This window comes from Oreochromis niloticus, linkage group LG15, assembly GCF_001858045.2.
Source record: "Oreochromis niloticus isolate F11D_XX linkage group LG15, O_niloticus_UMD_NMBU, whole genome shotgun sequence".
In the NCBI taxonomy this organism is placed as follows: domain Eukaryota; kingdom Metazoa; phylum Chordata; class Actinopteri; order Cichliformes; family Cichlidae; genus Oreochromis; species Oreochromis niloticus.
The window spans coordinates 6,290,683-6,314,612 of NC_031980.2; the positions used below are offsets into that span (position 1 = coordinate 6,290,683).

The 23,930-nt window shown below is 38.2% G+C and overlaps 1 protein-coding gene across 1 annotated transcript; it reads right to left on the reverse strand.

The window, feature by feature from the left end:
• Window positions 1–512: 512 nt before the first annotated feature.
• Window positions 513–19,384, reverse strand: ehd3 (EH-domain containing 3). The gene is made up of 8 exons (XM_003440627.5): window positions 18,111–19,384; window positions 12,604–12,780; window positions 11,969–12,066; window positions 6,820–6,961; window positions 6,595–6,694; window positions 5,704–5,874; window positions 4,160–4,324; window positions 513–2,913 (listed from the first exon to the last, which is right to left on the reverse strand). Exons 1-8 carry the CDS (start codon window positions 18,335–18,337, stop codon window positions 2,386–2,388), a joined length of 1,608 nt encoding a protein of 535 aa, XP_003440675.1. The 5' UTR covers window positions 18,338–19,384; the 3' UTR covers window positions 513–2,385.
• Between the last annotated feature and the right edge of the window lie 4,546 nt (window positions 19,385–23,930).

A 23,930-nucleotide genomic window follows, 5' to 3' on the forward strand; every position in this document is an offset into this window, starting at 1 on the left:
AAAGGAAAAAAGGTCAGACTTGTTCGTGAAGAGGGAAAAAAATTCCCCGACAGCAATGTGAGAGACAGATGAAGTCATACAGAAAATGATGACTTTAAGATAAAGGTGGTTCTACGAGCTAATGAATCATTGTTGGTCACACACTCATTCTGCATTTCGACAGTCTAATGCGTTGATGTTCCTCTGAGTTGTATTTAATTCATTTTCATACCTGATAAGGACCAGATGATTTTTATTTCTATATGTCCTGATACACAGAAGCTTAGACCTGAAAAGGATCTACTTTTCTTCTGAAATGAAAATTCCTCTAAAAATCTAGTTATTGGTTACAGTTCAGTTTACTAGAATTAATCTGAGGACTTGAAAATTCGAGAAATGATGTCAGAGTCCAGTGTTGCAGCTATAATGGCACTAAAATAATTTATAGCCATTTTTCCAAATCTTTTCCTCAGTTTCGTGCAACATATATACTGCACATAATTTCCTTTCTGAAAACAGAGTCAACACTTAGATAGTTGTTACACATGAGTTTTATTACACTGTCGGCCTGTTTACATTGACAGAAAAGCAGTGAAGGACAGACTTAAGTAATGGATCACCAGCCGAAAAACAGCCAAAATACCGTAACGCTAGTGTTTCCACTTAATGTGTTTACACAGGGTCCGAAAACAACAATTTGACGAAAATCCACATCCAAGTCTTTTTTTTTTTCCCCACAGTCCGATCTTGCACACCTCCGAAACTTGAGCCGTAACGGGGTAATGCCTGTGCGATTTCCCAACTCGAGTTAATGGAATGCAGGAAGTCTTCTTATGTGCATCTGATTCACAGTAAAGCACGAGGGTCAGAAAACGGCCGTGAGCTGGAAATATTTCGATGAAGACATGCTTAAGATTTTTGTTGCCATGTGGGAATCCAGTTTTACTTATTTGAGTTGAGTTATCTAATGATAAACCCAATAAAACCTCTGTTAACAAACATGAACATGGTCCTAACATGCTATATTCATACACACACACTCACACACACAGGTACTGGTGTGTCAATAGAGTGATGGATCGGAAACATGGCAAAGAATTACATTTATTACATGTATACAATTTCAATGTGTGGCATGGGAAGTTTCCAGCAAAAACACAAAGAACAATGTTAAATGTGTCAATTAGTGTCATCACAATAAAAAGAAACGGTGCTTTCAGACTATTACTTTTGGTTATACTACATTATTTTAGAAGGTGAAGAATAACTGATCAGTTTTCAGCTGATAACCCACTGACATATTCCACCCTCAGTAGTTTTAATGTTTGTCTTATGAATATATACTGTATATACTACAAATAATAACACTGATAACATGTGGTCAGATACCATTGTACATACATACAATAACCAGGATGTGTCCACACAGAACAATAGATGCGTGTCTATTCAAAATTCAATGTCCGACCAAAGCGGTTATTCAGAGCATGCTGGCGCGCTAGTTTCCAAACAACACCCATAATATGGTCTGTTATTATAATCTCAGTATCAGCACGTGTTAATGAGAATCATACAGGTTCCTTCGTCCAAAGCAAAAGGTCGAGCAGCACGTCACATTTAATACGAAACGCAGGCCTGTTCCTCTTTAGGATGTCGTTTTCATTCTGTTGTCTGTATGTGTGCATTATCTCAAAGTACAAGGAATGTAAAATCTTCTGGTTTACATTTAAAAACACATAACAATTTAATTTGGGTTTACTTCTTAGAGTACACTGAATAGTGATAATCATCATAATAATAAATCGGTCTGACCAAAAGTAAAGATTTAGCAGAAAAAGACTTTTTTTCTTTTTTGTATTCACATTGTTGCAATATTTCTCCTTTTTCCAGTAGTTTAGTTGAATGTACATATATGTCTTTATATTCCAGTGTTTCTTCTTTTGCACATGTCTAACATCTGTCCTACTCCAACAAGTATTCTGCTTTACTTTTGTAAAGCTGAAAGCCATGGTTTGCATTCTTGAAACGCTAATAAAAGCTATTTAATTTTATAAAATTAACAGGTTTAATCCTAAAGAAGAGGTAAACTCACTTTGTATTTTATTTTTCTTTGTTACTCAAAGCTTGCAGCCAGTATGCTAACAGTCTCAGTCGCGTGAAGATACATTTGAATGCATTGGCCGCTTAAATTAAGAAATTAAGACTACAGATCAGACGATGACAGCAACAGAACCGGAAGAAGACTTGAAATGAGCTCTACTTGTGTTAAATTGTTTTGTTTTTGTTCTTGTTGTTGCTACAGGATGACTCCTTTTCTATTAAAGAACATTTTCTCTGGGGAAGTGGGAGGGGGCTACCTATGGGTTCTAGGGCTGAGTAGGTCATTACGGGTAATCTGAATTACATTTATTCAGGTATTTTCCTCTTGGAAGGAGGCACCAGGTGTGCAGGCAGCTCTGATGGTAGTTCATGTCCCTCAAGTTTCACCTTTATCAGATGATTGGCTAAAGCAAACTCCTCATCGTCAAGCATGCCGTCCTTATCGATATCTGCCAGCTTCCAGATCTTGCCCAGCACTGTATTGGGCAGTTTTGACTTGACCATCTCCTTCTTGGCATTGGCTCCGGTCACCTTCCCGTTGACGGGAGATAACGTGTAGAAAATCTCGTCGTAAGCAGGTTTGTCGCGAGCGACGACCCACTCCGCTTCGTCGATGCCTTCGCCGGCTCCTTCGCCGTACCCGTGACCGAATGGGCCGTCCAACGTGCCGTCGAACGCACCACCCTTCACTACTGCGTTGGGCCGCTGGGTTTCCTCTTGTCGGACCAGGACCATTAAGCTGGCGATGTCATTGGCTAACATGTCATCGACCGCCTCCAAGAGTTTAGGTTTCAGAGGCTGGAATTTGTTGAGATCCTGAGCTTGGAGTTGGTCCTGGAAAAAAACACAAGTTTGTTTCAAGTTAGGTTATAATCTAAAGATGCAGAACTATACCCTCAGCACAGATACAGATTATTTTAAAATACACATCTGTAAAGAATCCTGATGTAGTCAATCAAATGTTCCAGAAGTATTCTATAAAATTACTTAAGTCACTGAAGTAACAATAAAATATGCTGCAATAAAAGTGTCACTTTAGTAATATATACAAGTACAATTAGGCAAGCATTACACAATTCAAGTAAATAGCCTGGTACTTACATCACTATAGCACTCAAAGTGCTTTCTACTACAAGCCTCACTCACACAGATTAATCTATACCTTCTTTGTTTTCTACACTTTTATCTAACATAATGGGAAGAATGTAATAAGCATTTACTTCCTCCTTCTGCTTTTCAAACATAAAATGGTCAACATTTTGTGTTTGGGTTTTTTTCCATGTGAATGTGATGGATTTTAATGTTTTGTGTTTATTTGTTTTTATTGCATTAACACTTGTTAGTTATGGGTTCGAAATAAAGATTTGATTGATGAACTGATTGATTACATTCAAAAATAGTCTGATGGATGCAATATTTTGCCCAATTATACTTCAACACAAGAACAGGAGGAGCCGGTTATCAATCTACCGACATACTGCTTGATAGCTGCACAAGTGATGCACATGAGTGAAAGTACTCAGTTAGCACTCTACTTTCAATGGAACTCTGTTTCATCCCATTTGTAGCCACAAAATATCTTAAAGTACATAAAGGAAAACAAGTATTGTTCCAAAGATCAAAAAAAGAAAATAGAGAAACACAAAATACAGAGTGGTATACAACGTTATGAGAAGCTTATTGAAATGTACAGCATGGCCCACAACACCAGAGGCTGACAGTTCTCTGTGCAGTAAGGATTAAGATCAATCTTATATGACAATAATAATAACAATAATAAGTTAATAAAGACCAATTATCAACATTTCCCTCATCAGTTAAAGTCTCTGCTGAGTGTGTTGTACTTCAGTGGTTAGCTCAGGAAACGGTAAAAGTCTTTTTCTCTTTGGAATGTAATTAGACTGACTCTTACTACTCTCTCTATTTCACTCCCTTGAGAGATTTAAAAAAAATACATCAGCTAAAATTGCAATTAACTAACAGTACTCATGTAACTTAAAATCAGTGAAGCCCCTGCATTCACGCCAATCATGTCAAAAACCTCATTTACTAAACCTTAATCCTTTACTTCACTGCCTACCTGCATCTTTTTCAGATTAGGAAAATCTCCAGGTGATATCTGATGTTCTCTTTCGATGCGTTTGTAGATATCTCCAAGGCTGCCGATGAGCTCTTTCTTCTTGTTCTCCTTCCCAAACACAGCAGGCATTTCCTTTTTAAGTGAACTGATGATATAAGCGTGGACCTGCAGATTAAGAGAGTTATCAATGACTTCACATGGAAAGTAAAAGCAACTGTGTTTGAATTCATTAAGCTTTTATTTGTTATTCTTGTTATAGGTGCTAATTGATGTTTATTAATTGATGAGCAGGTACTAGGAGACTAAATTCTTTATAAACTTCTGTTAAAATGATTCAAATGGTTCCACTTCAAAATCTTGACTGTTATAATATTCCACATTTGGCTATAAAGCAACATCCAAGTATGAAGAAGTAAAGAGCCATATAAAAACAGGAAACTGTAGCAAAACTGAGCTTGGAGTAGGTAAAAACAGGATCAAGTGCAGCAGAGCTAGTTAATTGTTAACTTTTTGTGAGTGGGAAAAAAGTCACCTATTCAATGTCATGAGATTGACTTGTTCTTTTTGTTTGTTCTTCCAAGACCCACAAGAGACACAAAGAAAAACAGATGCAAAAATGTGTGCAAGGAAAAGAAAAAAACATCTCTATCTGTGATATTTAACCAGACACACAACTGAAGCAAACTCATCTAAATCTATGAGCTCATATAAAGTAGATAATCAGATTACTTTGAAATAAAGATTATGTGTTTTATTGTCTCCGGTTCTCCTTGTAATGATTGCATTACTTTTGAGCTTCTTACAAGTGGGTAAAATGTAACACAAGCCACTGTGACAACATTAAGCCTGAGGACACTTAATATTCCATAAACCAGATTAGTCATCCACTTTACTGTTACCTTTGTAGGCATTTCTTTTAATAATAAAAATTCTAATTCACATTTGGAGTCCACTTCTCATTATGATAAAGTTTTTTCCTGGAAAAAGTGTTTAAACAATATTCAGCAGAAACTAAACGTGCAAAAAAAAAGAAAAAAAAAAAGGGAAATCCACAAATTTGTTCAGTCACTGTGGCGATACACGCATTCCCGGGTCTACCTCATGTCCTTGAAACTCATCACAAAACACACCAACACCCATCAGCTGTCTAACAGGAAAACTGTGCTCGACTCTCAGTGTGATAAACCTGCGTGTGTTTGACTGTGTGCACTTGTGCGTTTCCTCTGCTGCGTTTCCTCGAAATACAACAGGCAGCAGACTGTCGCCTACCTAACTTCCCTTCCAGAGAGGAAATGGGAAACAATTCGTTGTCATTTGTCTAACTCTATTAGTTCTGCGAAACATCTCTTTCTGTCAAGGTTAACAGCTGAACAACACAGCTGAGCACAATAAATAGGAAGTACACAGATAAATCGGTGATACTGACAACTTAAACATGTCAGCATGGTGTAACAGCTCAGCACTAAATGTAGGAAATGTTGCGTAACATCGATGTTATTTGACGTCAACTGTTTCGAACATCCTGTGTCGCAGGTGTTCCTTACCTTGGCTAGTCTTGCCCTTTTTATCAGATCATTGAGTTTTCTAAGTGCTGCATTTCTCGGTAAGGACTGGATGTCCTTAAATAAGTCCTGTTCCTCGGCCTCGAACAGCTTCCTGTTGTCAGGAATCAACAGCGGGTGGGACCAAAATGAACCGATATAGACGCGAATCACCTATGAGTGAGGGAGACAGAGCAAAAAAAAACTTAATAAGTAAATACAGTCCGATCAAAGTGGACCATCCTTTACATAATATGCCATTAACAGTCCTTCAAATGGCCACCATTATGGATCATAGCTCCTCAGATATTACATAAAAAACATAAAATATAAAGTCTTTAAATACTCCTACAACCAGTTAACAATTCTTCAATCTGCGAGCCCACAGGCTAGTCTGCAAACTTTGTCTGTGGGAGCCAGCATACGTAGATATCAGATGACAAATATCTGGTTCAAAGCTCCCAGTTGCATCTGATGGTCTTTATTTCATGAATCCAGATCAATAAAAAATACATGTACAATTGCCAGTGGTTTTAAAAATTGAATTTTGGCTAAAGCAACCCCTCTTTTAGTCTCCGTATCGATCTGCACCAACTCAACTCAGACTAGAAAAGGAAGTCTATAATCTTGTACCTTAGCCACAGATTTCACACATTTATGTGCAGATATCTATGTGGTTGCACATATTAACAATCAAGTGCCTAATTTCATTATTTCACTCTAAAATTATTTCTTCAAAGCAATCTTTAAAAAAAAGAATCATTACAATTCTGTGATTATAATATTTAGACATAGGTGAAGGGATCAATTATAGGCTTAATACTCATTAGTAAAACCGTATGAACGCCATCACAGAAACCCTCTGTGTCCCTCTGTTTCTACAGTTTAGCGTACCTCAGGCGTGTTGACTATTTTCCCCAGTGACCACATCAGAGCACCGTACACTCTCATCAGCTGCTGAGTCTCTATCTGGTCGGCCTTGTTAAGCACAACTCTGGAGAAAACAACAGAAGAAAGCAGTGTTGATTCTGACTACAAGCTACTCACATTAATATTGCATGGATGCCCAAAAAAGAAAAAAGGAAAATATTTGGTGTGAATTTAAGAATCCCACAGTACCTGATCTTGTCCTCATGGTTCTTTAGGGCCTTTATCACCTCTGAGAACTCATCAGAGATGTCTAGTTTGTGAGCATCAAACAGTAAAATGATCCTGTCCACTCGCTCTGCAAACCACTCCAGGACAGCTGCAAAGTCATAGCCTAGAGGGGGGGGAGGGGCGGATATGGATATTAGATCATTCGATGGGGCACTGAGTGAAGCAGATAATTGCACATCTTTTTACATCTCAATCCTTTACCCACATCCAGTACCCGCATCAAAACCACTTTAGTTATTAGTTATACTGGTGGTCAACACAACTACAGTTACAAACTGAGACCATGCATGCAACTTTAGAGGTAAAAGTCAGCAGACCAAGTTATGATAGGAACATTATGGCCTAACAATAGTCCCAAGACAAATCCAATGGCTGCAGGTCAAAGAGGAGGCACTAAAACTTATACCCATATTGCAACATGTTGAAAGAAAAGAATGTCTGTTTCCTGATGAAAACAGTGCTGCCAATGTTCAAACAAAGTGGCTTTTTAAAGTTGAACAATAGGGGGAGAGCCCTCAAACTATAGACTGTTACTTCTGTCTGTCATAAGACTAATAATGAATAGTTTACACTAAACAAGTGCATTGTACTCGTGGCATTCTGCAAGAAAGCTATGAATAATGCTTCCTCTGTAAAACATGTAAACATGAATTAATGAATGAGTACAACAGCAGGTGTACACCACTGACTTCTTTAACTTTCTACCTCCGTCAAGGACGAAATGCTAGCTTACCTGAAGGAATTCCACAGGATATGAGAGGGAAACAAAGAACAAAGGGTAGAACGAAGGATTAGTAAGCTCTAGTGTTCAAACAACACTGAAGGACACACAGCAGACGCAGAGTCAGTCCAGTGCTGCAGTATTTAATTATGAGCGATAACACCCGGCAATAGTTTTAGGTTAATTCAGGGACTATCAGATGGATTTTCTTTGTAAAGCTATGCATGTAAAATATGCCTTTACATATTTAAAACTACATTTAGAGGCTGTTTGCTCTGAACATAACAACATTTGATCTTCAGTACATAGCTGTGATAAGAATCCCCCATTTCACATACTTGCTGCACAGTAGTGGAACAGTTCACACTCCACGGTGGCTCTGAGTGTTTAACAAAACGTCCAAATATCTGAGTTCCTGTGTTAATGTTTACATGATGCTTCAATTGTTAACAAAAATGGGTATTTTAAGGGATAAATTAATCTCACTTGGCTAAAATGCATTCCCCAGTAGGATGTGAGAAAAACTTTAGCAGCAGCAGCAAGTATGTAAAACATTTGTTTCAGACTGCATCTGTATGAATAGAGCCGAGAGCAGACAGCAGGCACATTGACGCTTGACAATACAACAAGAAGTGTTAAGAGAGATATGGATACCTTGATATTTTTAAATGCTACTGGAATATTCTTCACCCAGTGCACTTCTCACGTGTTATGGGATTAAAGCAACACTTCAATTTTAAGCTCCATTATCCACCTGTGAAGGGCACGGTGCTCCTAAGCGAAAAGTCAAAGTGAAATAACCTACCTACAGTAGAGGTAAGATGCTCATGAGGTCTGACAGTGATGCTAGGTTTATGCTCCTGGACTATTAAAATGTGGAGACCAAAGGTGCCCAGGAGATTATCAAAATTACAGGAATTCATAATAAGGACAGACTGTACATAAAGGATGGATGTAGCCAGTGTGGCATGAGCCCTGGTTATTGGCATGGGGCAGCAGCACTGATTTTTTTGTTTTTTTGCGTGCGTGCGTGCGTGTGTCAAATCATAAAAAGCCCTGTTTTGAAGATTCACACACTAGCTGTGGATTTGAGAAACCCAGCCACGGTTGGATAGCCACACACCCTCATTTATATTTTGCTTTATCACCACTTTTACTGTCTGACCAGAATTTAAACAAATAAAAATCATCGTATAAAATATGTCTGTGTAGGTTCTCAGTCATCCAGGTCATGGTAGTGTAAGGAGTTTGAGAAGAAAGCAACTGGACTTCTTTAAATGAACTTAAAGTTAGTCAAAGAAGTCCAGTCGCTTTCTTTTTAAGCTCCTTTGACAATTTTGTATTAACAAAAGACTTAAAAGTGTTCTATTTGTAAACAGAGAAGTCACCCCCTGCTGACCATTACAGAGAAAGCAGATTCAAGGCAACTCGACATTTGCTTTATTTTCAGACCTGCTGGCTATGTCTATCGTTTATATACAGTTTATGAGTGGCCAAAATAATTGCCATTATAATTTTTAAGTCAGCTAACTGCACAGATAATATTAATAATAATTTTATGAAACAAGGTGAACTTTTCTCAAAGCCACGTGACAAGACTGGTGAAGAACATGTAAAAGCCCACAAATTCTTCAGAGTCAAGGTATCATTTGAAGCCTTCTGCAGCTGGTTGTTGCCAAGATTTATTATCTACAATACCTCCATAAAGACATCTGTGGAGGCTGCTATAGCCTGACAACTCCTCCTCTGGAGACAGACACGCACACACAGTTGAGCACACACAAACACAAACACTCTTAAAAACATTAAAACACAGTAAAAGAAAAGTGACTAAGAGAAAGAACATGTAAATGAAACATGATGATGATGATGATGATGATGATGATGATGATGATGATGATGATGGGGAACTAAAGGAAAAGTTAATGAACACACAGAAACAAAACAATTGCACACAGAGTCCCCAGAGAAAACACAGCTGTGCTGACTCAGCAGAGGTTAAGTTGAACTTGTATTTGTTCTTTCGTGTTGGACACAGAGTATCCTTGTTTCACCTCACTGCGCTGTTTATTTGGTTTAACACCACGTTTTTTGGACACTTGGGCCAAAAGGAAAAAAAAAAAAGGTGAAACAGAGCTGGTGCTTGTCTGGTTCCTTTTAACAACTTCCAAACATAAATTTCATATTTCGTTATTGTTTATGAAACACTGATGTACTTCATTTCTCAACAGTAAAGCTGGAGACAACAAAAACTCTCATGACAAGCATTAAAGTTATGAATAATATCCATGCAGACCCAACCCTGGTATGAAGTAATGTCCTGAACTCTGTGACCAGAACTATTTAGCTTTTAATCAAAAGCTGAATAAGCATCCTGATACGTCGTCTTATAACAGGACTCCAAATGTCACGGTACTGGTCGTGCACAAGAACACCATAAATACTCTCTGGAGCGGGAACGTAGAAAACTATAATATTAAAACAATCACTAAAAAACTTGTACTAATCTTCTAACACCATTACTACTTTTATTTTTCAAGTATTCATATATTCAGTGATTTGCTATGGTGACAGACAATACTGGATATGCCAAAAGTCAATTAGTTCAGGCTTTACTTGGGATAGCAAACCAAAACAGTGCCTGTTCTCCTCCAACGGGGGGAGAAACAGGAAAATAGACAAAAGATGGAAGAAAAGAAAGCATTCGCCTTTGAAAAGAAACTCAAAGAGGGTGAGTGCAGAACAGAATAAATTAAGACTTACTTTAACAAAAGAACTGAAATGGTTAATGTTAGAGGTTGGTATAGCGATGCCACCATTTAGCTTTGGGGATGTCAGCCATGCCAGACACACATCATCCTGTGAGACACCTCGGGAACATTCTTGAAAACTTTCCACACAAAGTTTCTCTTCACATCATCAGCTTTTTGCATTTTAGCACACACCATGATGGAGCTGTGACAACTACCAGTTCGCTCTTTGTTGTAAGGGCAACATTATGGGCGTGAACGAGGTGGTAATTTGGGGCGTTTAATGTTTTATTTGAACTGTTCCTTTTTCCACGGTGGAATGAATGTGCAGTATATATGTTTAATGACTTTAAAAAACAAGAACTGAGCACGAAAGTTTGTATTTTCTCTCATTTATGGACTACACAGTTACAGCAGCGCTTGAGTTCTGGGCTATGGTGCAAACCGATTCCTCCATTATCTCTTCCTATGCTTCGTCATTTGTGGCGCAATCCTGATAACAGCTGGAGGACAGCTGTTGAAACCTTGTATTCATTTTCACATATTTTTGTTTTCTGTTTATGTTTTTCTTTCCACTCACACACACATACACACACAAACGCCAGTATTGTATTGACCGGCGCATCTTTTCATTGCGAGGTTAGCAGACTTAAGTCGCAGAAGCGAACACACTCTGAGATGGTAATCACACACTTCTGACATGTCACAATTTTGTTCCATCTATCTTTGGTGGGCCAGTTATGAAGCTCTCAATATTGCAAGTATGAAATGTAGGACAATGGTTTTAAAGCCATGAATATTTAGTGTCTTTAACACTCGTCATCCTTTACCAGGAACAACTCAAAATTACACACACCTGCTTTACTGTATATCATATTAGATTAAAATAATAATGTCTTTCTCTAGATCTGACACAGAGGTCAGGAATTTGGGGTTTTGTTTATGTCAATCTTGTCCCCAGAGAAAAGGTATCAAAGCACATTGTACTCTCACCACTGCAAGACTCATACAGTGGTACCTTAAATGCTTTTACACTTCTTTGGCTGCATGCCCTTCCTACTTAGGAAACAGTTCAAGATTGAAATTCCCAATCTAGCATGTCTTGTTCAATACCTACAGATGATAAATATTCATAAGCATCCTTAAAATCCAATCAAATGTTTCAAAAGTTTAACCTGAAGTGCATTTTATGGCATACTGTGCAACCATTTGGTTACCCATGAGTCCTCTTACATCTGCAACTTTTTGTTTACACCATATTAAAGTTGATCCAAATGAACCTCATATCATTTTGTTTTTCGTGTATTCATTTCCATGTAAAACTTAAGAAAAAAAAGTAGGAAGTGTTAAAATTCAGGCAGTGTGCTCTTATGTGTGCATGTTGGAGAACAAATTCAAAGCTCATCTTTTTGTAACAGCTTCCTGTTCTTTGAAATGAATGAAGCATAATCCTCCTGATAGCAAAAGCTAAAACAAACACACGCGTCCAAAGGAAATGCTGACATTGTAGTTCAGAGTTCACTGGGACTGGGGGGCTGCAGCTCAATGGATGCGGAGGATAAACACACACGCGCGCACACACACACACACCATAAACAGAAGAGAATAGAAGTTTGAGCATCACAAATGTTTTTCTTACCTCGACTGATTCTCTGCTTTTCTCCAGACAAAATTCCTGGCGTGTCGATCACGCTGATGCTTTCCAGCACAGGGTTAGGAAGCTGAGCACACACAAACCTACACACACACACACACACACACACACACACACAAAACAGACATGAGATAGAGAGAAAGTTCCAGGACAAAAGTTTAAAATCATCCATCAGCATGGCCCTATCTCAGTTACCCTCTCTCCTCCGTCTCTGCTGCTCTCCCTAGCTTTATCCAGCTGAATAAATATGAACAGGTAAGCGGTCGTCCTCAATGCGAACCCTCTAAATCCCCACTGACAGACATCATTTTTTCCTGTCTCCTTTCAACATTGCTTGATCCTCACACTGAGGACACTACCATAAGAGCTTCTGCCAGTGTACTTTTAAGCAGAAGGATGGCTCTACAGAGACTGCTGGCTGTCTCTCACACAGCCATTAACAAAGAAAACCCTGACCAGTGAGCGAAGGGAAATTCAATCACAAAGGAATGTAGAGCTGTGGTGTGGATTCTCACTTGTGCTCCCTCAGTCTTTCCCTCTGTGCTTGAATACTTAACTCACTGTACACACCAATAAAGACCATCATCTGAAAGTGTGAGTGCGCCCATCTAATCACCTACCTGTTGAGAAATGCATTTCCAAATGCATTCAGCTTTCTGAAGGGCTTCTTGGGGTCAACCACCAAAGCATTGCCGGGGATGACTCCTTCTGTGTCGCCGTGCATCACTGCGATGAAGGAATCTGTGGTGGGTTCGGGGCCAATCCGCATGCCAGGAAAATCCTGCTCCAACAGGTAGCTGCGGGTGAGATGACAGGAAATGGCAGTTAGCAAAACAAGATGAGAGAGGAGATGTTTTCAACCACCGTGTAAGAATAAGTCAACTGTGCAAAAAGGCTTTCTAAGTATGCTGAAATAATTCCTCGAAGATTAACAAAGAACAATAGTGAAAAACAATCAACAAGATATTACAAGATTGTGATCAGCATTATAAAGTATTATAAAAAGGTTATATATACATTTGTATTAGAATAATTGATCCAGCATCAATCTTTAGATAAAACCTCAAATACATATTGCATCTGTAGCCTCTGATTTGAAAGTTCTGCTGCATTTTGTATGATTTTTAAAAATCTGATTCTGCTGAAATGAAGTTGGTCTGGATGGTAAGACACAATTGAGAAATAACCAGAAAACATGTCTGCCTTGAATTAGATGCTGCTGGAAGCAAGATTAGGGGAATTTTAGATAATCATAGACTGGATGGCTGCCACTGACCAGATCCAAAACAAGCGAAATTTAGTTTACTGGTAAACACATGGACCAATAATAAAGGGCTTTTGTAAAGGAGTGTTCTGATCAGGTGAGGTAAGGATGGAGGAATTTTGTCAATAAAGTGGAATTAAAAGCCTTAACATTGTATAAAAAAATTAAAGCTTCAGTTACTTCCAAAGCACAGATTTCTGTTTCTTTTCTGTTTTTTCCTTCACTGGTTTTAAGTGACCAAAAACCAAAAAGTGGTGTGCCTGACTGTCAGTCTTGTTACCATACGATCATGGCTTAACCACAGACACACAGTCCAAAACCAACAAGGCAAACTCGGGTTTTGAGGCTTTTCAAAGAGTTATCAAAAAAATTAAAGGAACACTTTTTAATTAGAGCAGAGCGTCAAGTCAGTTAAACTTCTAGGATTTTGATCTGCTTGCAGAGGGGGTTGTTAATCTGTTTCAGCTGCTTTGATGCACTAAAGACGGGAATCGATAAGAAAACCTCCAAAACAGGAATTGTTTTCAGATGAAGGCCACTAACACTTTTCCCTCTTGATCTTTTCTGACTGTTTTTTCACTACTAGTAAGGCAATATCTGGACCCTACTGAGGTTACACAAGTAGTCCAACTCCTCCAGGATGGCACATCAATGTGGGTCATTGCCGGAAGGGTTGCTGTGTCTCCCAGCAGGGTCTCAGGAGCACTGAAGAGATTCCAGGAGACAGGCAGTTACGCTAGGGGAGCTGGACAGAACCGTAGAAAGTCCTTAACCCATCAGCAGGAATGGTATCTGCTCCTTTGTGGAAGCAACAGGATGCACACTGGTGTAAATGCCTCTTACAAAACAGTCAGCAACAGACTTCACGAGAGCTCTGTGCTCACTGCCCAGGACAATGGAGCCTGATGCCATAGAACACCAGAATTGGCAGGTCAACCACTGGCACCCTGCACTTTTTCATAGATGAGAGCAGTTTCACGCTGACCACATGTGACAGACATGAAACGGTCTGGAGAAGCCATGGAGAATGTCATACTGCCTTTAATATTATTGAGCATGACTGCTTGGTGGAAGCTCAGAGATGGTCTGGTGAAGCATATCCATGAAGGGACACACAGACCTCCACAGCCTAGGCAACAGCACCCTGACTGCCATTAGGTATCAGGATGAAATCCCTGGGCCTTCTGACAGACTCTACACTGATGCAGTGGATTCTTTGTGGTGCACTACAATCGGCCTCATGTGCAAAGGGTACGCAGGCAGTTCCTGGAGGATGAAGGAATTGATACCACTGACTGACTTCCATGTTCACCTGACCTAAATGCAATAGAACACCTGTGGGACCTTACGTTTCAGCCCAACACCGCCAAGTATCACCTCAGACTGCCCAGGAGCTGAGTGATCCTTTGCTCCAGATCTAGCAGAAGATTCCCCAGGACACCATCCGTCAACTCATCAAGAGCATACATTGTCAGGCATACATATAAGCACTTGGGGGCCAAACAGACTACTGAGTGCCATTTTAAGTTGCTGCAATGAAATTTTGGCCAAATGAACAAGACTGACACATCATTTTTACACTTTAACGGGGTGTCTATGAATTCAGCCATCCATAAGATGATCATTTTCATTTCCATCAAACAATGTGACATTGTTTTGTTTTTAAACACATTACCCAGTCTATATCATTATAGAAATCCAGCATGATTTTTTTTCCCCATTGAGATCTGATCTCTTTTCAAAGAGTTCCCTTTTTTCCATGTTTTTTGAACAGTATATCCTCACACTGTTTAAATTAGTGGTACTGCAGTTGGAACACGTATATTTCTCAAGAGCGTCAACAGATTCCATTAAAAATTTAAGCCAAGCTTTCATTTTCAATCTGAATCTCTACTCCAGTGCTATTATTTTTTAGAACTGGTTCACTGGAAATGAATAGAAGAAAGTGGACAAAACCAGAAATGAACGTTGAATCAGTCTTCTGCTGCACTCTTTTTAACCACTGAATATGGTGGTATTGACATTCCTATGGCCTAATTCTTGCCAGTGGGTAAGAATTTGGTTAAGAGCTTCCTCTTTGTAGAGGTCAAACAGTTAATATACAGCCTTGCCACAGGCTTGTTTAATCAATGATTATCACAGACTGCTGAAGTGAAAACTGCTTGGGAACAGGAACATTAAATTTGATGCACTGAGTGGTGTGCACAAATTTGTGAATGTGTTCTGCTGCAAAAAAGTATCACAACTAACTCACAGCACAACTAAATTGGCCTTGTTGGCATTGCAGCTGACTTCCATTTGATATGTTTCAGATGTGAAAGGGTAAATCCTCAGCTGTGGATTCAGTGACAACACACGTTTCAAATGAAGGCTGGTGTGTTTCTGTTGAGTTTCACACTCCCAAAAATGCAATGTGAGACCACAAAAGGAGATTTAGGCCAAGAGATTTATAGCTATAAGGGTGTGGGATGTGTGCACATTTTAACTGCTATAAGGTGTAAGGATGGTGCCCTGATATCCACAAACATACATCCACCTTGTCAGAGCTTGTCAAAGGAGCCAGTAGTGCCTGGTGGAGCCATCTCTGTGCACACATGTCTGTACAGTGAGCTCTTCTGTCTAAAAAGAGGTTGTGTAATGCATGTGCACAACTACATACATATGCACTAGTATATGTGTCATATCATACATATAATCCATGTACGTGCACTCCAGATATATACATCTGCTCCATCATATCAGGTTTCATTTGGCTGTAAGATGGAGTTAAGAAAATCCTTAACCTCAATGATGAGTTTTAAAGACCAAAGTATATTGAAATTTACCTGTGAATGAACAGATTTAGGCACATGAGGAGGGCCCAGATTTACAGTTTATTATATTCTATATTGAAGGAAATTGTATATCATGGCATTGGCTTGCTCTCTGAAAAGTCCCCAAACAGAGAATGTGAGACCTAGAAGGAAAAAATCAATAAATTCTGCCCCAAACGGAGGGAAACTTCAGACTGCTTAACTCTGAATAACTTCAAAGGCAGTCAGACTGTATTACCCTCCATCAGCTTCTCCTGTCTTTAATCCATTTCCTGTCTCTGCCAGGCAGATATCCTTTTACGACTTTTCTCATTCATGTCAAGACAAATATTATTTTAGTAAACATATTTACTGTAAGGCCTCATTTAAATCCACTGGCTACACAAGTCTGAAAATAAACTTCTAGAAAAGTAGAGAATAACACTGCCGGTAGTTTGTAGCTTGGCAGACCACGCAAGCACATCAAACCCAGAGGGGGACCATGGGGCATGAAATGAAAGAGAAGCAGCAGCTCCATCCAAGTGTTACTCAGCAGTTTGTACATTCTGCATCCTACTGCTACAATGTCAGTGGCGTGGGGGTCAGGCTGCTGACCAGGATGGTGTCGTGAGTGACAGAGGAAGGAGAGAGGAGAGCAGGAATCAGACACAGAGGAGGAAGAAGAGAGAGAAGGCAGAGATTGGAGCAGAGATGGTCCTGTCTTACAGAAGGAAGTCACTAACAGCATCCACTCTCTGGCTTTCAAAGGCTTAACCCACTAATTGCCGACTACTCTTCACAAGTGTGTGTGTGCACAATTGTGTGTCTATGTCAAAGGGGTGAGATGTTAGCAGTAGGACTGCAGCTCAAAAGAGGCTCAACACCCAGCTGCTAACATTTCTCACCGTCACACAGTAATTTCACTGATACTCCAGGTCATGTGCTCTGACAGAACAGCAACACATCATTATGAGGTAGCATAAAAGCAATGATCCAGTTCAGTAATACCAGTCAAATAGCAACATATGTGGTGGTTGCACTGACTAGGAAATTCTGCGCTGATACCGATGTTTAAACAACAATTTGGCACATTTTTTCTCATTTTGTTTTTCTTGTTTCCCCACGTTGGTTCCAGGAAATCAAAGAATTCCTAATTTTTAAAGACTTTTATCTCTTTAAACATTAAACCAGCATGAAACTGATGGGAGAAACAGGTTAAAACTGAGCCAATACCAATACATGGCTGATAAATTGGTGTATCAATCTCCCTATGTGTAGTTGCAACAACAACTACACATAGGACCGTGTGTTACATAGGATATAATAACACAAAATGTCTACTATGCTATAAAAATGTGGTCAATTAGAGAGGTCAAAAAGTTTAATAAAAAAAAAAAAAAGCACTCAGAACACATGTTTGTATAGTTTTTTTTCGTCCATGCTGTAAAGAGCAGAAGTTAGGAGCGAGTCAAAACTTCCTGAAACTCAGGGCAAAAGAGCTCTGCATGAGTCCTAACAGTGGGTTCCTACATGGAAGCCTTGCTGCCCACATCCATCAGTTCACAAACTATATCAGGAACAAATAGCTGCTTATTGTTATTCCACAATAATTAAAATCAGTAAAAAACAATTTACACCTAGATTTCGTGAACTTTGCCTCAAGTGAACACATTTATTTTATTTGACCAATACTCATGAAGTAATGCTCATCTTTCAGTCTGACTTCATCAGGGAGAGCTCCAGAACAATGCAGTAATGCCTCCAAATGCAACAAGCATTGCCTGTGTAGGAGTCATGCCAAATAAACCCTTTATGGATCCAACAAAGCTTGAGGAGGTGTGCCTCCTCACAATGTTTTTTCTCATTGTTCTGTGGTGTTTTTTTTTTTGTTGCTTTGTGTGCATAACTATGACCACCTCTTCCTCACGCTTGCTGTCAAACTGCTGGAAAAGTCAGCTTGGGTGTGTCATGCTCTCCCTCTCTCTATCGTTCCTTCTTTTTTGGTAACCTCTCCCTCATTTGTTTGTGCTTGTTTCTAAGGTTTTCTTTGCATGTGTGTGAGCAAACATACCGTATGAAGCTGGTCTTGCCAGTAGAATACTGTCCCACCAGTAAGACCATGGGCTTGTTGTCAAAGTCAGCATCCTCCAGTGCCGGAGAGTGGAACTCATGAAACTTGTAGCTCTCCTCCAGTGGCAGGAGCTTGGTTTTATAGAGTTTCTTCAATCCTTCACTGACTGTCTGAAAGACTTCCGGCTCCTTCTTCCTCCTATCATCGGTTCCAAGCCAGCTGAACATCGCTGCTGGTTACTTATATTTAGACTTAGTAATGCTCCAAATAGGTAATGATAATCAAAAATGCTAATTATTGACCAGCTAGAAATCTATGCCAGCTTACTCTGTTTGTCACTGGCCTGAAAGGCTACTAAATGTGTCCTCAATGTATTTTAAGTGAAATATTCCAAAATTAATGATCTATATAAAATAAATGATCTATAACGAAAACAGGACCTAAGTTAAACCAATAAGCAAATTTACACTCAAGAAAATGTTTTAATAAGGCCTGCATAAATATATAGATATTTTGTTTGTCCTGAAATATATTTTAAACACACAATACAGGACTATTAGTGTCCAATGGTTAACGTTAGTCACTATCCTACTGCACTAAATGGGTGGTGACACTTGTGGTTTTTGATGATATAGTAAGCCAATTTTGATTATTTATAGGCTTTACACTGTGGTGATATGTACAACGTAAAAACAAACAAAACAAAAACAATCCTAAAAACAAAGCGCTCCGTAAATCTATCAGAATTTAAACCTGATCATTCAAATGCACTCTCATCATCTCGGGTCCATCGGTCCTCCCAGTCCAGTCCAGGCCACCTCTGCTGCAGAGCCTGTTTATGTTTACCCCCAGTCTACCTCAGTAAACAAACGCTGCCGAGAAAAGCCTAAATCATTCTGCTCTGACTCAACATCACATTACAGCTATTCAATTTCGTCCGAGGGCTAGCAGAGGAATCCCAGAAATGATGCACCGACAGGCTGTCAGGAGAGCAAGCGCCGTTATTGTTCCGCCGCTCCCGCTCTTCTGCTCAAAAACAAAAAGGTAAAAACAACACAACAACCAGAGCAAACAATCTTCAGGGACAAAGATTTCTGTCGTTTTCGAGTTAAAACTAAGAGCAGACTGTCTTGCTAGCACTACTGGTTATTTTCTATAACAGCACGGGCTGAAAGTAGCAGCAGCTGATGTCCTGCAGCTCTATTTAAATGCCGAGTCGGAGGAAACCCGAGACCGCCGGAAGTGCCCAACGGCTGGCAGCCCGACCCACCGTGGACCCGCCCAGTGATGAGAGAGCTGGAGGTGAAGCCGGCCCGGACGACGCCATGTTGGATGAGACGAGACAGGGGAGCTACAATTCAAACACATCGCGCCACCTAAAGGTTAATAAAATAACTTGAAATAGTTGAACACGTATACCTTTTATCTTTTATTATTTATTTATTTATTTTACTTCTTTTAATTATTGTACTAGAGTAACTTGTACCAGAGTAATTATAGTTTTGTATTTTCTAATTAGTTGGTATTTTATTGTTATTATTATTTTGACACTTTGTTTGACTATTTAGTTCAGATAGTTTCCATATTGGATTTCCCATTTTCAGTTTAGTTTTCATTGTTTGAAAATGTTTCGTTTTAGTTTAGTTAGTTTTTATTCAGAGTAAGTTCTAGTCTTTTTAGTTATTACTGCATGGAGGCCATATGTCAGACGTAAGATATCGTAAGAATCCTTTTAAAACGGTTGACGCAAACTCTTGTAGACATCCAAAGTCTAGGATATTTCCACTATATTTTTATTTTATTTTATTTAGGTATCTAAATTCACGTAAAGTAAACCTGTAGGGTTTTTTGGGGGGGGGGGGGGGGCGGATGTTAACAACTTTTTTACACTTAGTGTTTAGTTCAGTTTTAGTTAACTATAATAACCTTGACTCATACACTTACAAATATTTTAAATTGTCTGGTTTGTATTTAACCTGAATACATTCAAATACGTGCCTTCATTCTTCCAATCCAGAATCAGACATTTAATCAAGGCCCATTCTTAAAGTAATTAAACGTGTAAAAAATAAACTTTCACAGTCTATAAATTAGATAGAGAAGAAGAATTAGCACCATAAAGGTTTTCGAATCACGGCGGGTAGCAAAGGTAAAGCAAATATTTCACCATACAGGATTTTATTAACATGTGGAGAGACATACCCGACTAGTAAATGGAAGGTAGATAAAAGTATCAGCTGAGATGAGGATATTTGATATCCCAAAGCAAAATTGGTAATTTGAATCTTGAATTATAGCGTCTGTATGCATTATATAATATTTAAGCAAGACTTTCACCCACTTGTGTGGTTTAAAATAATATATTTGGCATTATTTGGCAAGGTTTAGATCTGTGGCTCCTGGTATTCCGATAGTTATTGTCAGATTTTATGGTGTTGAATATGTTAATTGTTTAAGCATACTCAGTGGATCAGGAAAACTTTGAGACGAGGGTATTTATTCCTTTGAATGTACTTATTTTAAGTTGTGAAGAAAGAAATTTCTCATATATATTTTAGACTGGGACCAAATGTACATAAGATGGAGAAGTAGTATAGCTGTAAAGACATTATTATGCAGAGTAAAATATTTGTATAGAAATTATAAGAAAGTATTTCAGCACGATCTCAATTGCAGTATCAATAAAATAGTTACATTTATGCTTTATTAATTATGCATGACCATCATTTATCTGTCTCACAGGGGTCCTTCTCTACATAAATACTCATCCCAGTTTTTTGTTCTCACCCTTATGTCATCTACAGTTTGACCAGAAGATGTCGCTATTGTCTCTACTTTCACTTTGGAGAGGCTCTAAGGCATGTGTCAGGAATAGAAACAAAAGTAAAACTATTTGATGTCTTTAAAAAGAAATGCGATATATATATATATCGCATTTTTTAAATATTGTTATAATTTTTTAATATTTTAATATTTAATGATTTTTTAATATTTTTATATACATATGTAATTTTTTTTAAATATAGGTTTAGCACGGGCCTGGGAGTTTGAGGGTCCTGCGCAGTATCTTTACTTCTCAATGCGCCCTTTTTCACAGAGATCTTGGATATCGTGGGATCTACTGAAGCTACTCGTCCAGTTTCCTTGCCTTGCCAGTTGTCTTCACTGTCTCATGTTTCTTCTTCCTGATCTTCCTATCACTTATATATACAGGAACAACAACTAAGTGCAGAAGTGAATGAAAGAACTTAATTTTCTCAAATCAGGACAAACGGTCCAAAGAGTGGTAAATGTTTTTAGGCGGTGAGTGTAAAGACAAGGCACTAGGTACAATCACCACTTGCTTCCTTTATGCTTTATTGTATTAACAATCATCCTTTTATCTTCTTCAAAGCTACATATTTTACACATTAATCTCATATTGTGACACCTGGCACAAAATTTACGTTATAAGCATCCTAAATCTAAACCACATTACCATATATAAAAATTGTGATTTCAGGGTAAACCTGTAATTACATAGTTCAGTCTTACTTTGTCAATAGTAATGGTCTAAATTGCTGAGTTATTGTTCCTCAGTATTCTTGTCATTTTCCATCAATTGAATATTTATTTTCTTTCTGCAAATAAAGCACACAAAGGTGTCAGCAAAGCCTAAACACTGAGATACACAATAAGCCAGGTTGTATTTATGTCTTTTGTGAAGTATACGAAGCTTTAAACCTCTGCAATCTCAAAAAGTTAAAATGAATTGTAAAAAACTAAATAAAAATTAAACCACGTAAAAACTGTCACAGTGGGTGCAGGAAAATGACTTGAATACGAGGACTCCAAAGAACTTAAACAAACTTAGTAATCAAATGACTACCCTTTAATTTAGGCTGGGTGCCAAAGTCTGTTGAACAAAGCAAGTATCCAGTGACAGAACACACAAGGGAAGGTAAACAGATATTCAAAGAACTAAAGAAAAGCATATTGTTGTGGAATTATACCTGGGTAATCAGAGTGAAGCGCAGAGAAAAAATCAGAATACACTGAATAAACAATCATATAATGACACTATACAGCAAAATAATACATTACATATTTTTGTTTTTTATTTTTATTTTATTTTATTCCTAAAAACAATGAAAGTCATGCTGTGAAATAACACAATGGCAGTGCTAAATTTTTAAAAAAAAGAAACCAATTACTGTACTTTATTCAAACTGTATAAATATAATTTTGCTAAAGCACTTTAATGACACAAACTCATCTCACAGGCTGTTTTTGCGAGGCCTGCAGTACTTGTTCACTTGGCTCATGTATTAAAACAGAGACATCTATGTTAATTTATCAATTCAATCTTTTTATCTACATTTACATAATATAATCATTATATAATCTAATATATAATAATAATAATAATAATAATAATAATGATAATATAATATATAATATAATATATAATCAGATAGCAAAAATGGCTTTCATAAACACCTAGAATAATAAGTAATGAACAATAAATACATACATTTCTCCTTCTTTGCAAGATACTAAGTTACTTTGCATAGGACAAAGTAATGAATTACAGGTACTATTAGCATCACTTTTTGGGGAACAGTTCTTCACACATATATATATGAAAACACATTCTCGTGACCCCAAAGTGCCACTGCACTGAAAATTGTTTGGCAAAATTTACTGACAACAATGTATATGTGAGTGACACGTAATATGGCAGTTTATTCTGAGAACAGCTACTACATAATGAATATAATCTGTAAGGATATGAGTGTTTAAAAATAGTTCCCAAACGCTCTATAGACATTTAAGTTTCTTGCAGACTGATTAACGTATCCAGGAGGATTTAGGGAACAGACATCCATACGTACACAAACTTTGAGTGGGCCAGATAGAAATATTTGTCTAACCATACATCAAAATTGTGTTATATTATATGCATTTAAGAACAAATACTTTGGTGCCAATTCTGTCTATTTGCATAGATGCAGGCTGAATTAAAAGCTTGCACAAACCTGTTTCCTGCGTATAAACAAACTGTTAACAGGAGGATTACAAGCTAAGAACAACAGCTTAGAACAGAAGAACAGTGTGCCTGATCTCAGCATTCTTTGATTTCTGAAAGTGTTCCTGAGTCTTTGACAGTATCATGCCTTTATTTAAAATGTGGCGCTACCACAGGGCCCAGAGATCAAAGTCATCCAATATTGATTTTTGTTCTTGTCCCTTGTGCACAGAGGCTTCTCCAGATTCTCAGAAAATCTTGATAATATTGTACTGTATTATGTACTATAGATAAAGTCTTCATAATTACATACTGAGAAACATCATTCTAAAAGTATTCCACTATTTCTAGATGTAGTTTTTTGGGCGAACCCATGCTCACCTTCTGAGAATCTCTGCCTCTTTAAGATGCTCTTTTCACACTCTACAACAAGTCAGTAACATGATAAAGTAACATAATTAGTTACGGAATGCTCCTCCAAATATTTCTTTTTAGTACCACTTACCTTTCCAGCTTTTTGCTGCCCCCCCCCCATCCCCCATCCCCCATCCCCCAATCCCCCATCCCCCCATCCAAACGTTGAGATGTGTTGCTGACATCCAATTTAAAACAAGCCAATAGTTTTCATGAAACAGTAAAATGCCTCAGTTTAAATATTTGATATGCTCACACTGTGTTCGATTGTGAGTAAAATATGGGTTTATGACATTTGCATTGTACACAGTGTCCTAATGCCTTCTTAATATACAAGGGTTTAACCGGACAACAAACTGTATAAAGCTAAAAAACAACATGGCTATCACAATTTTAAA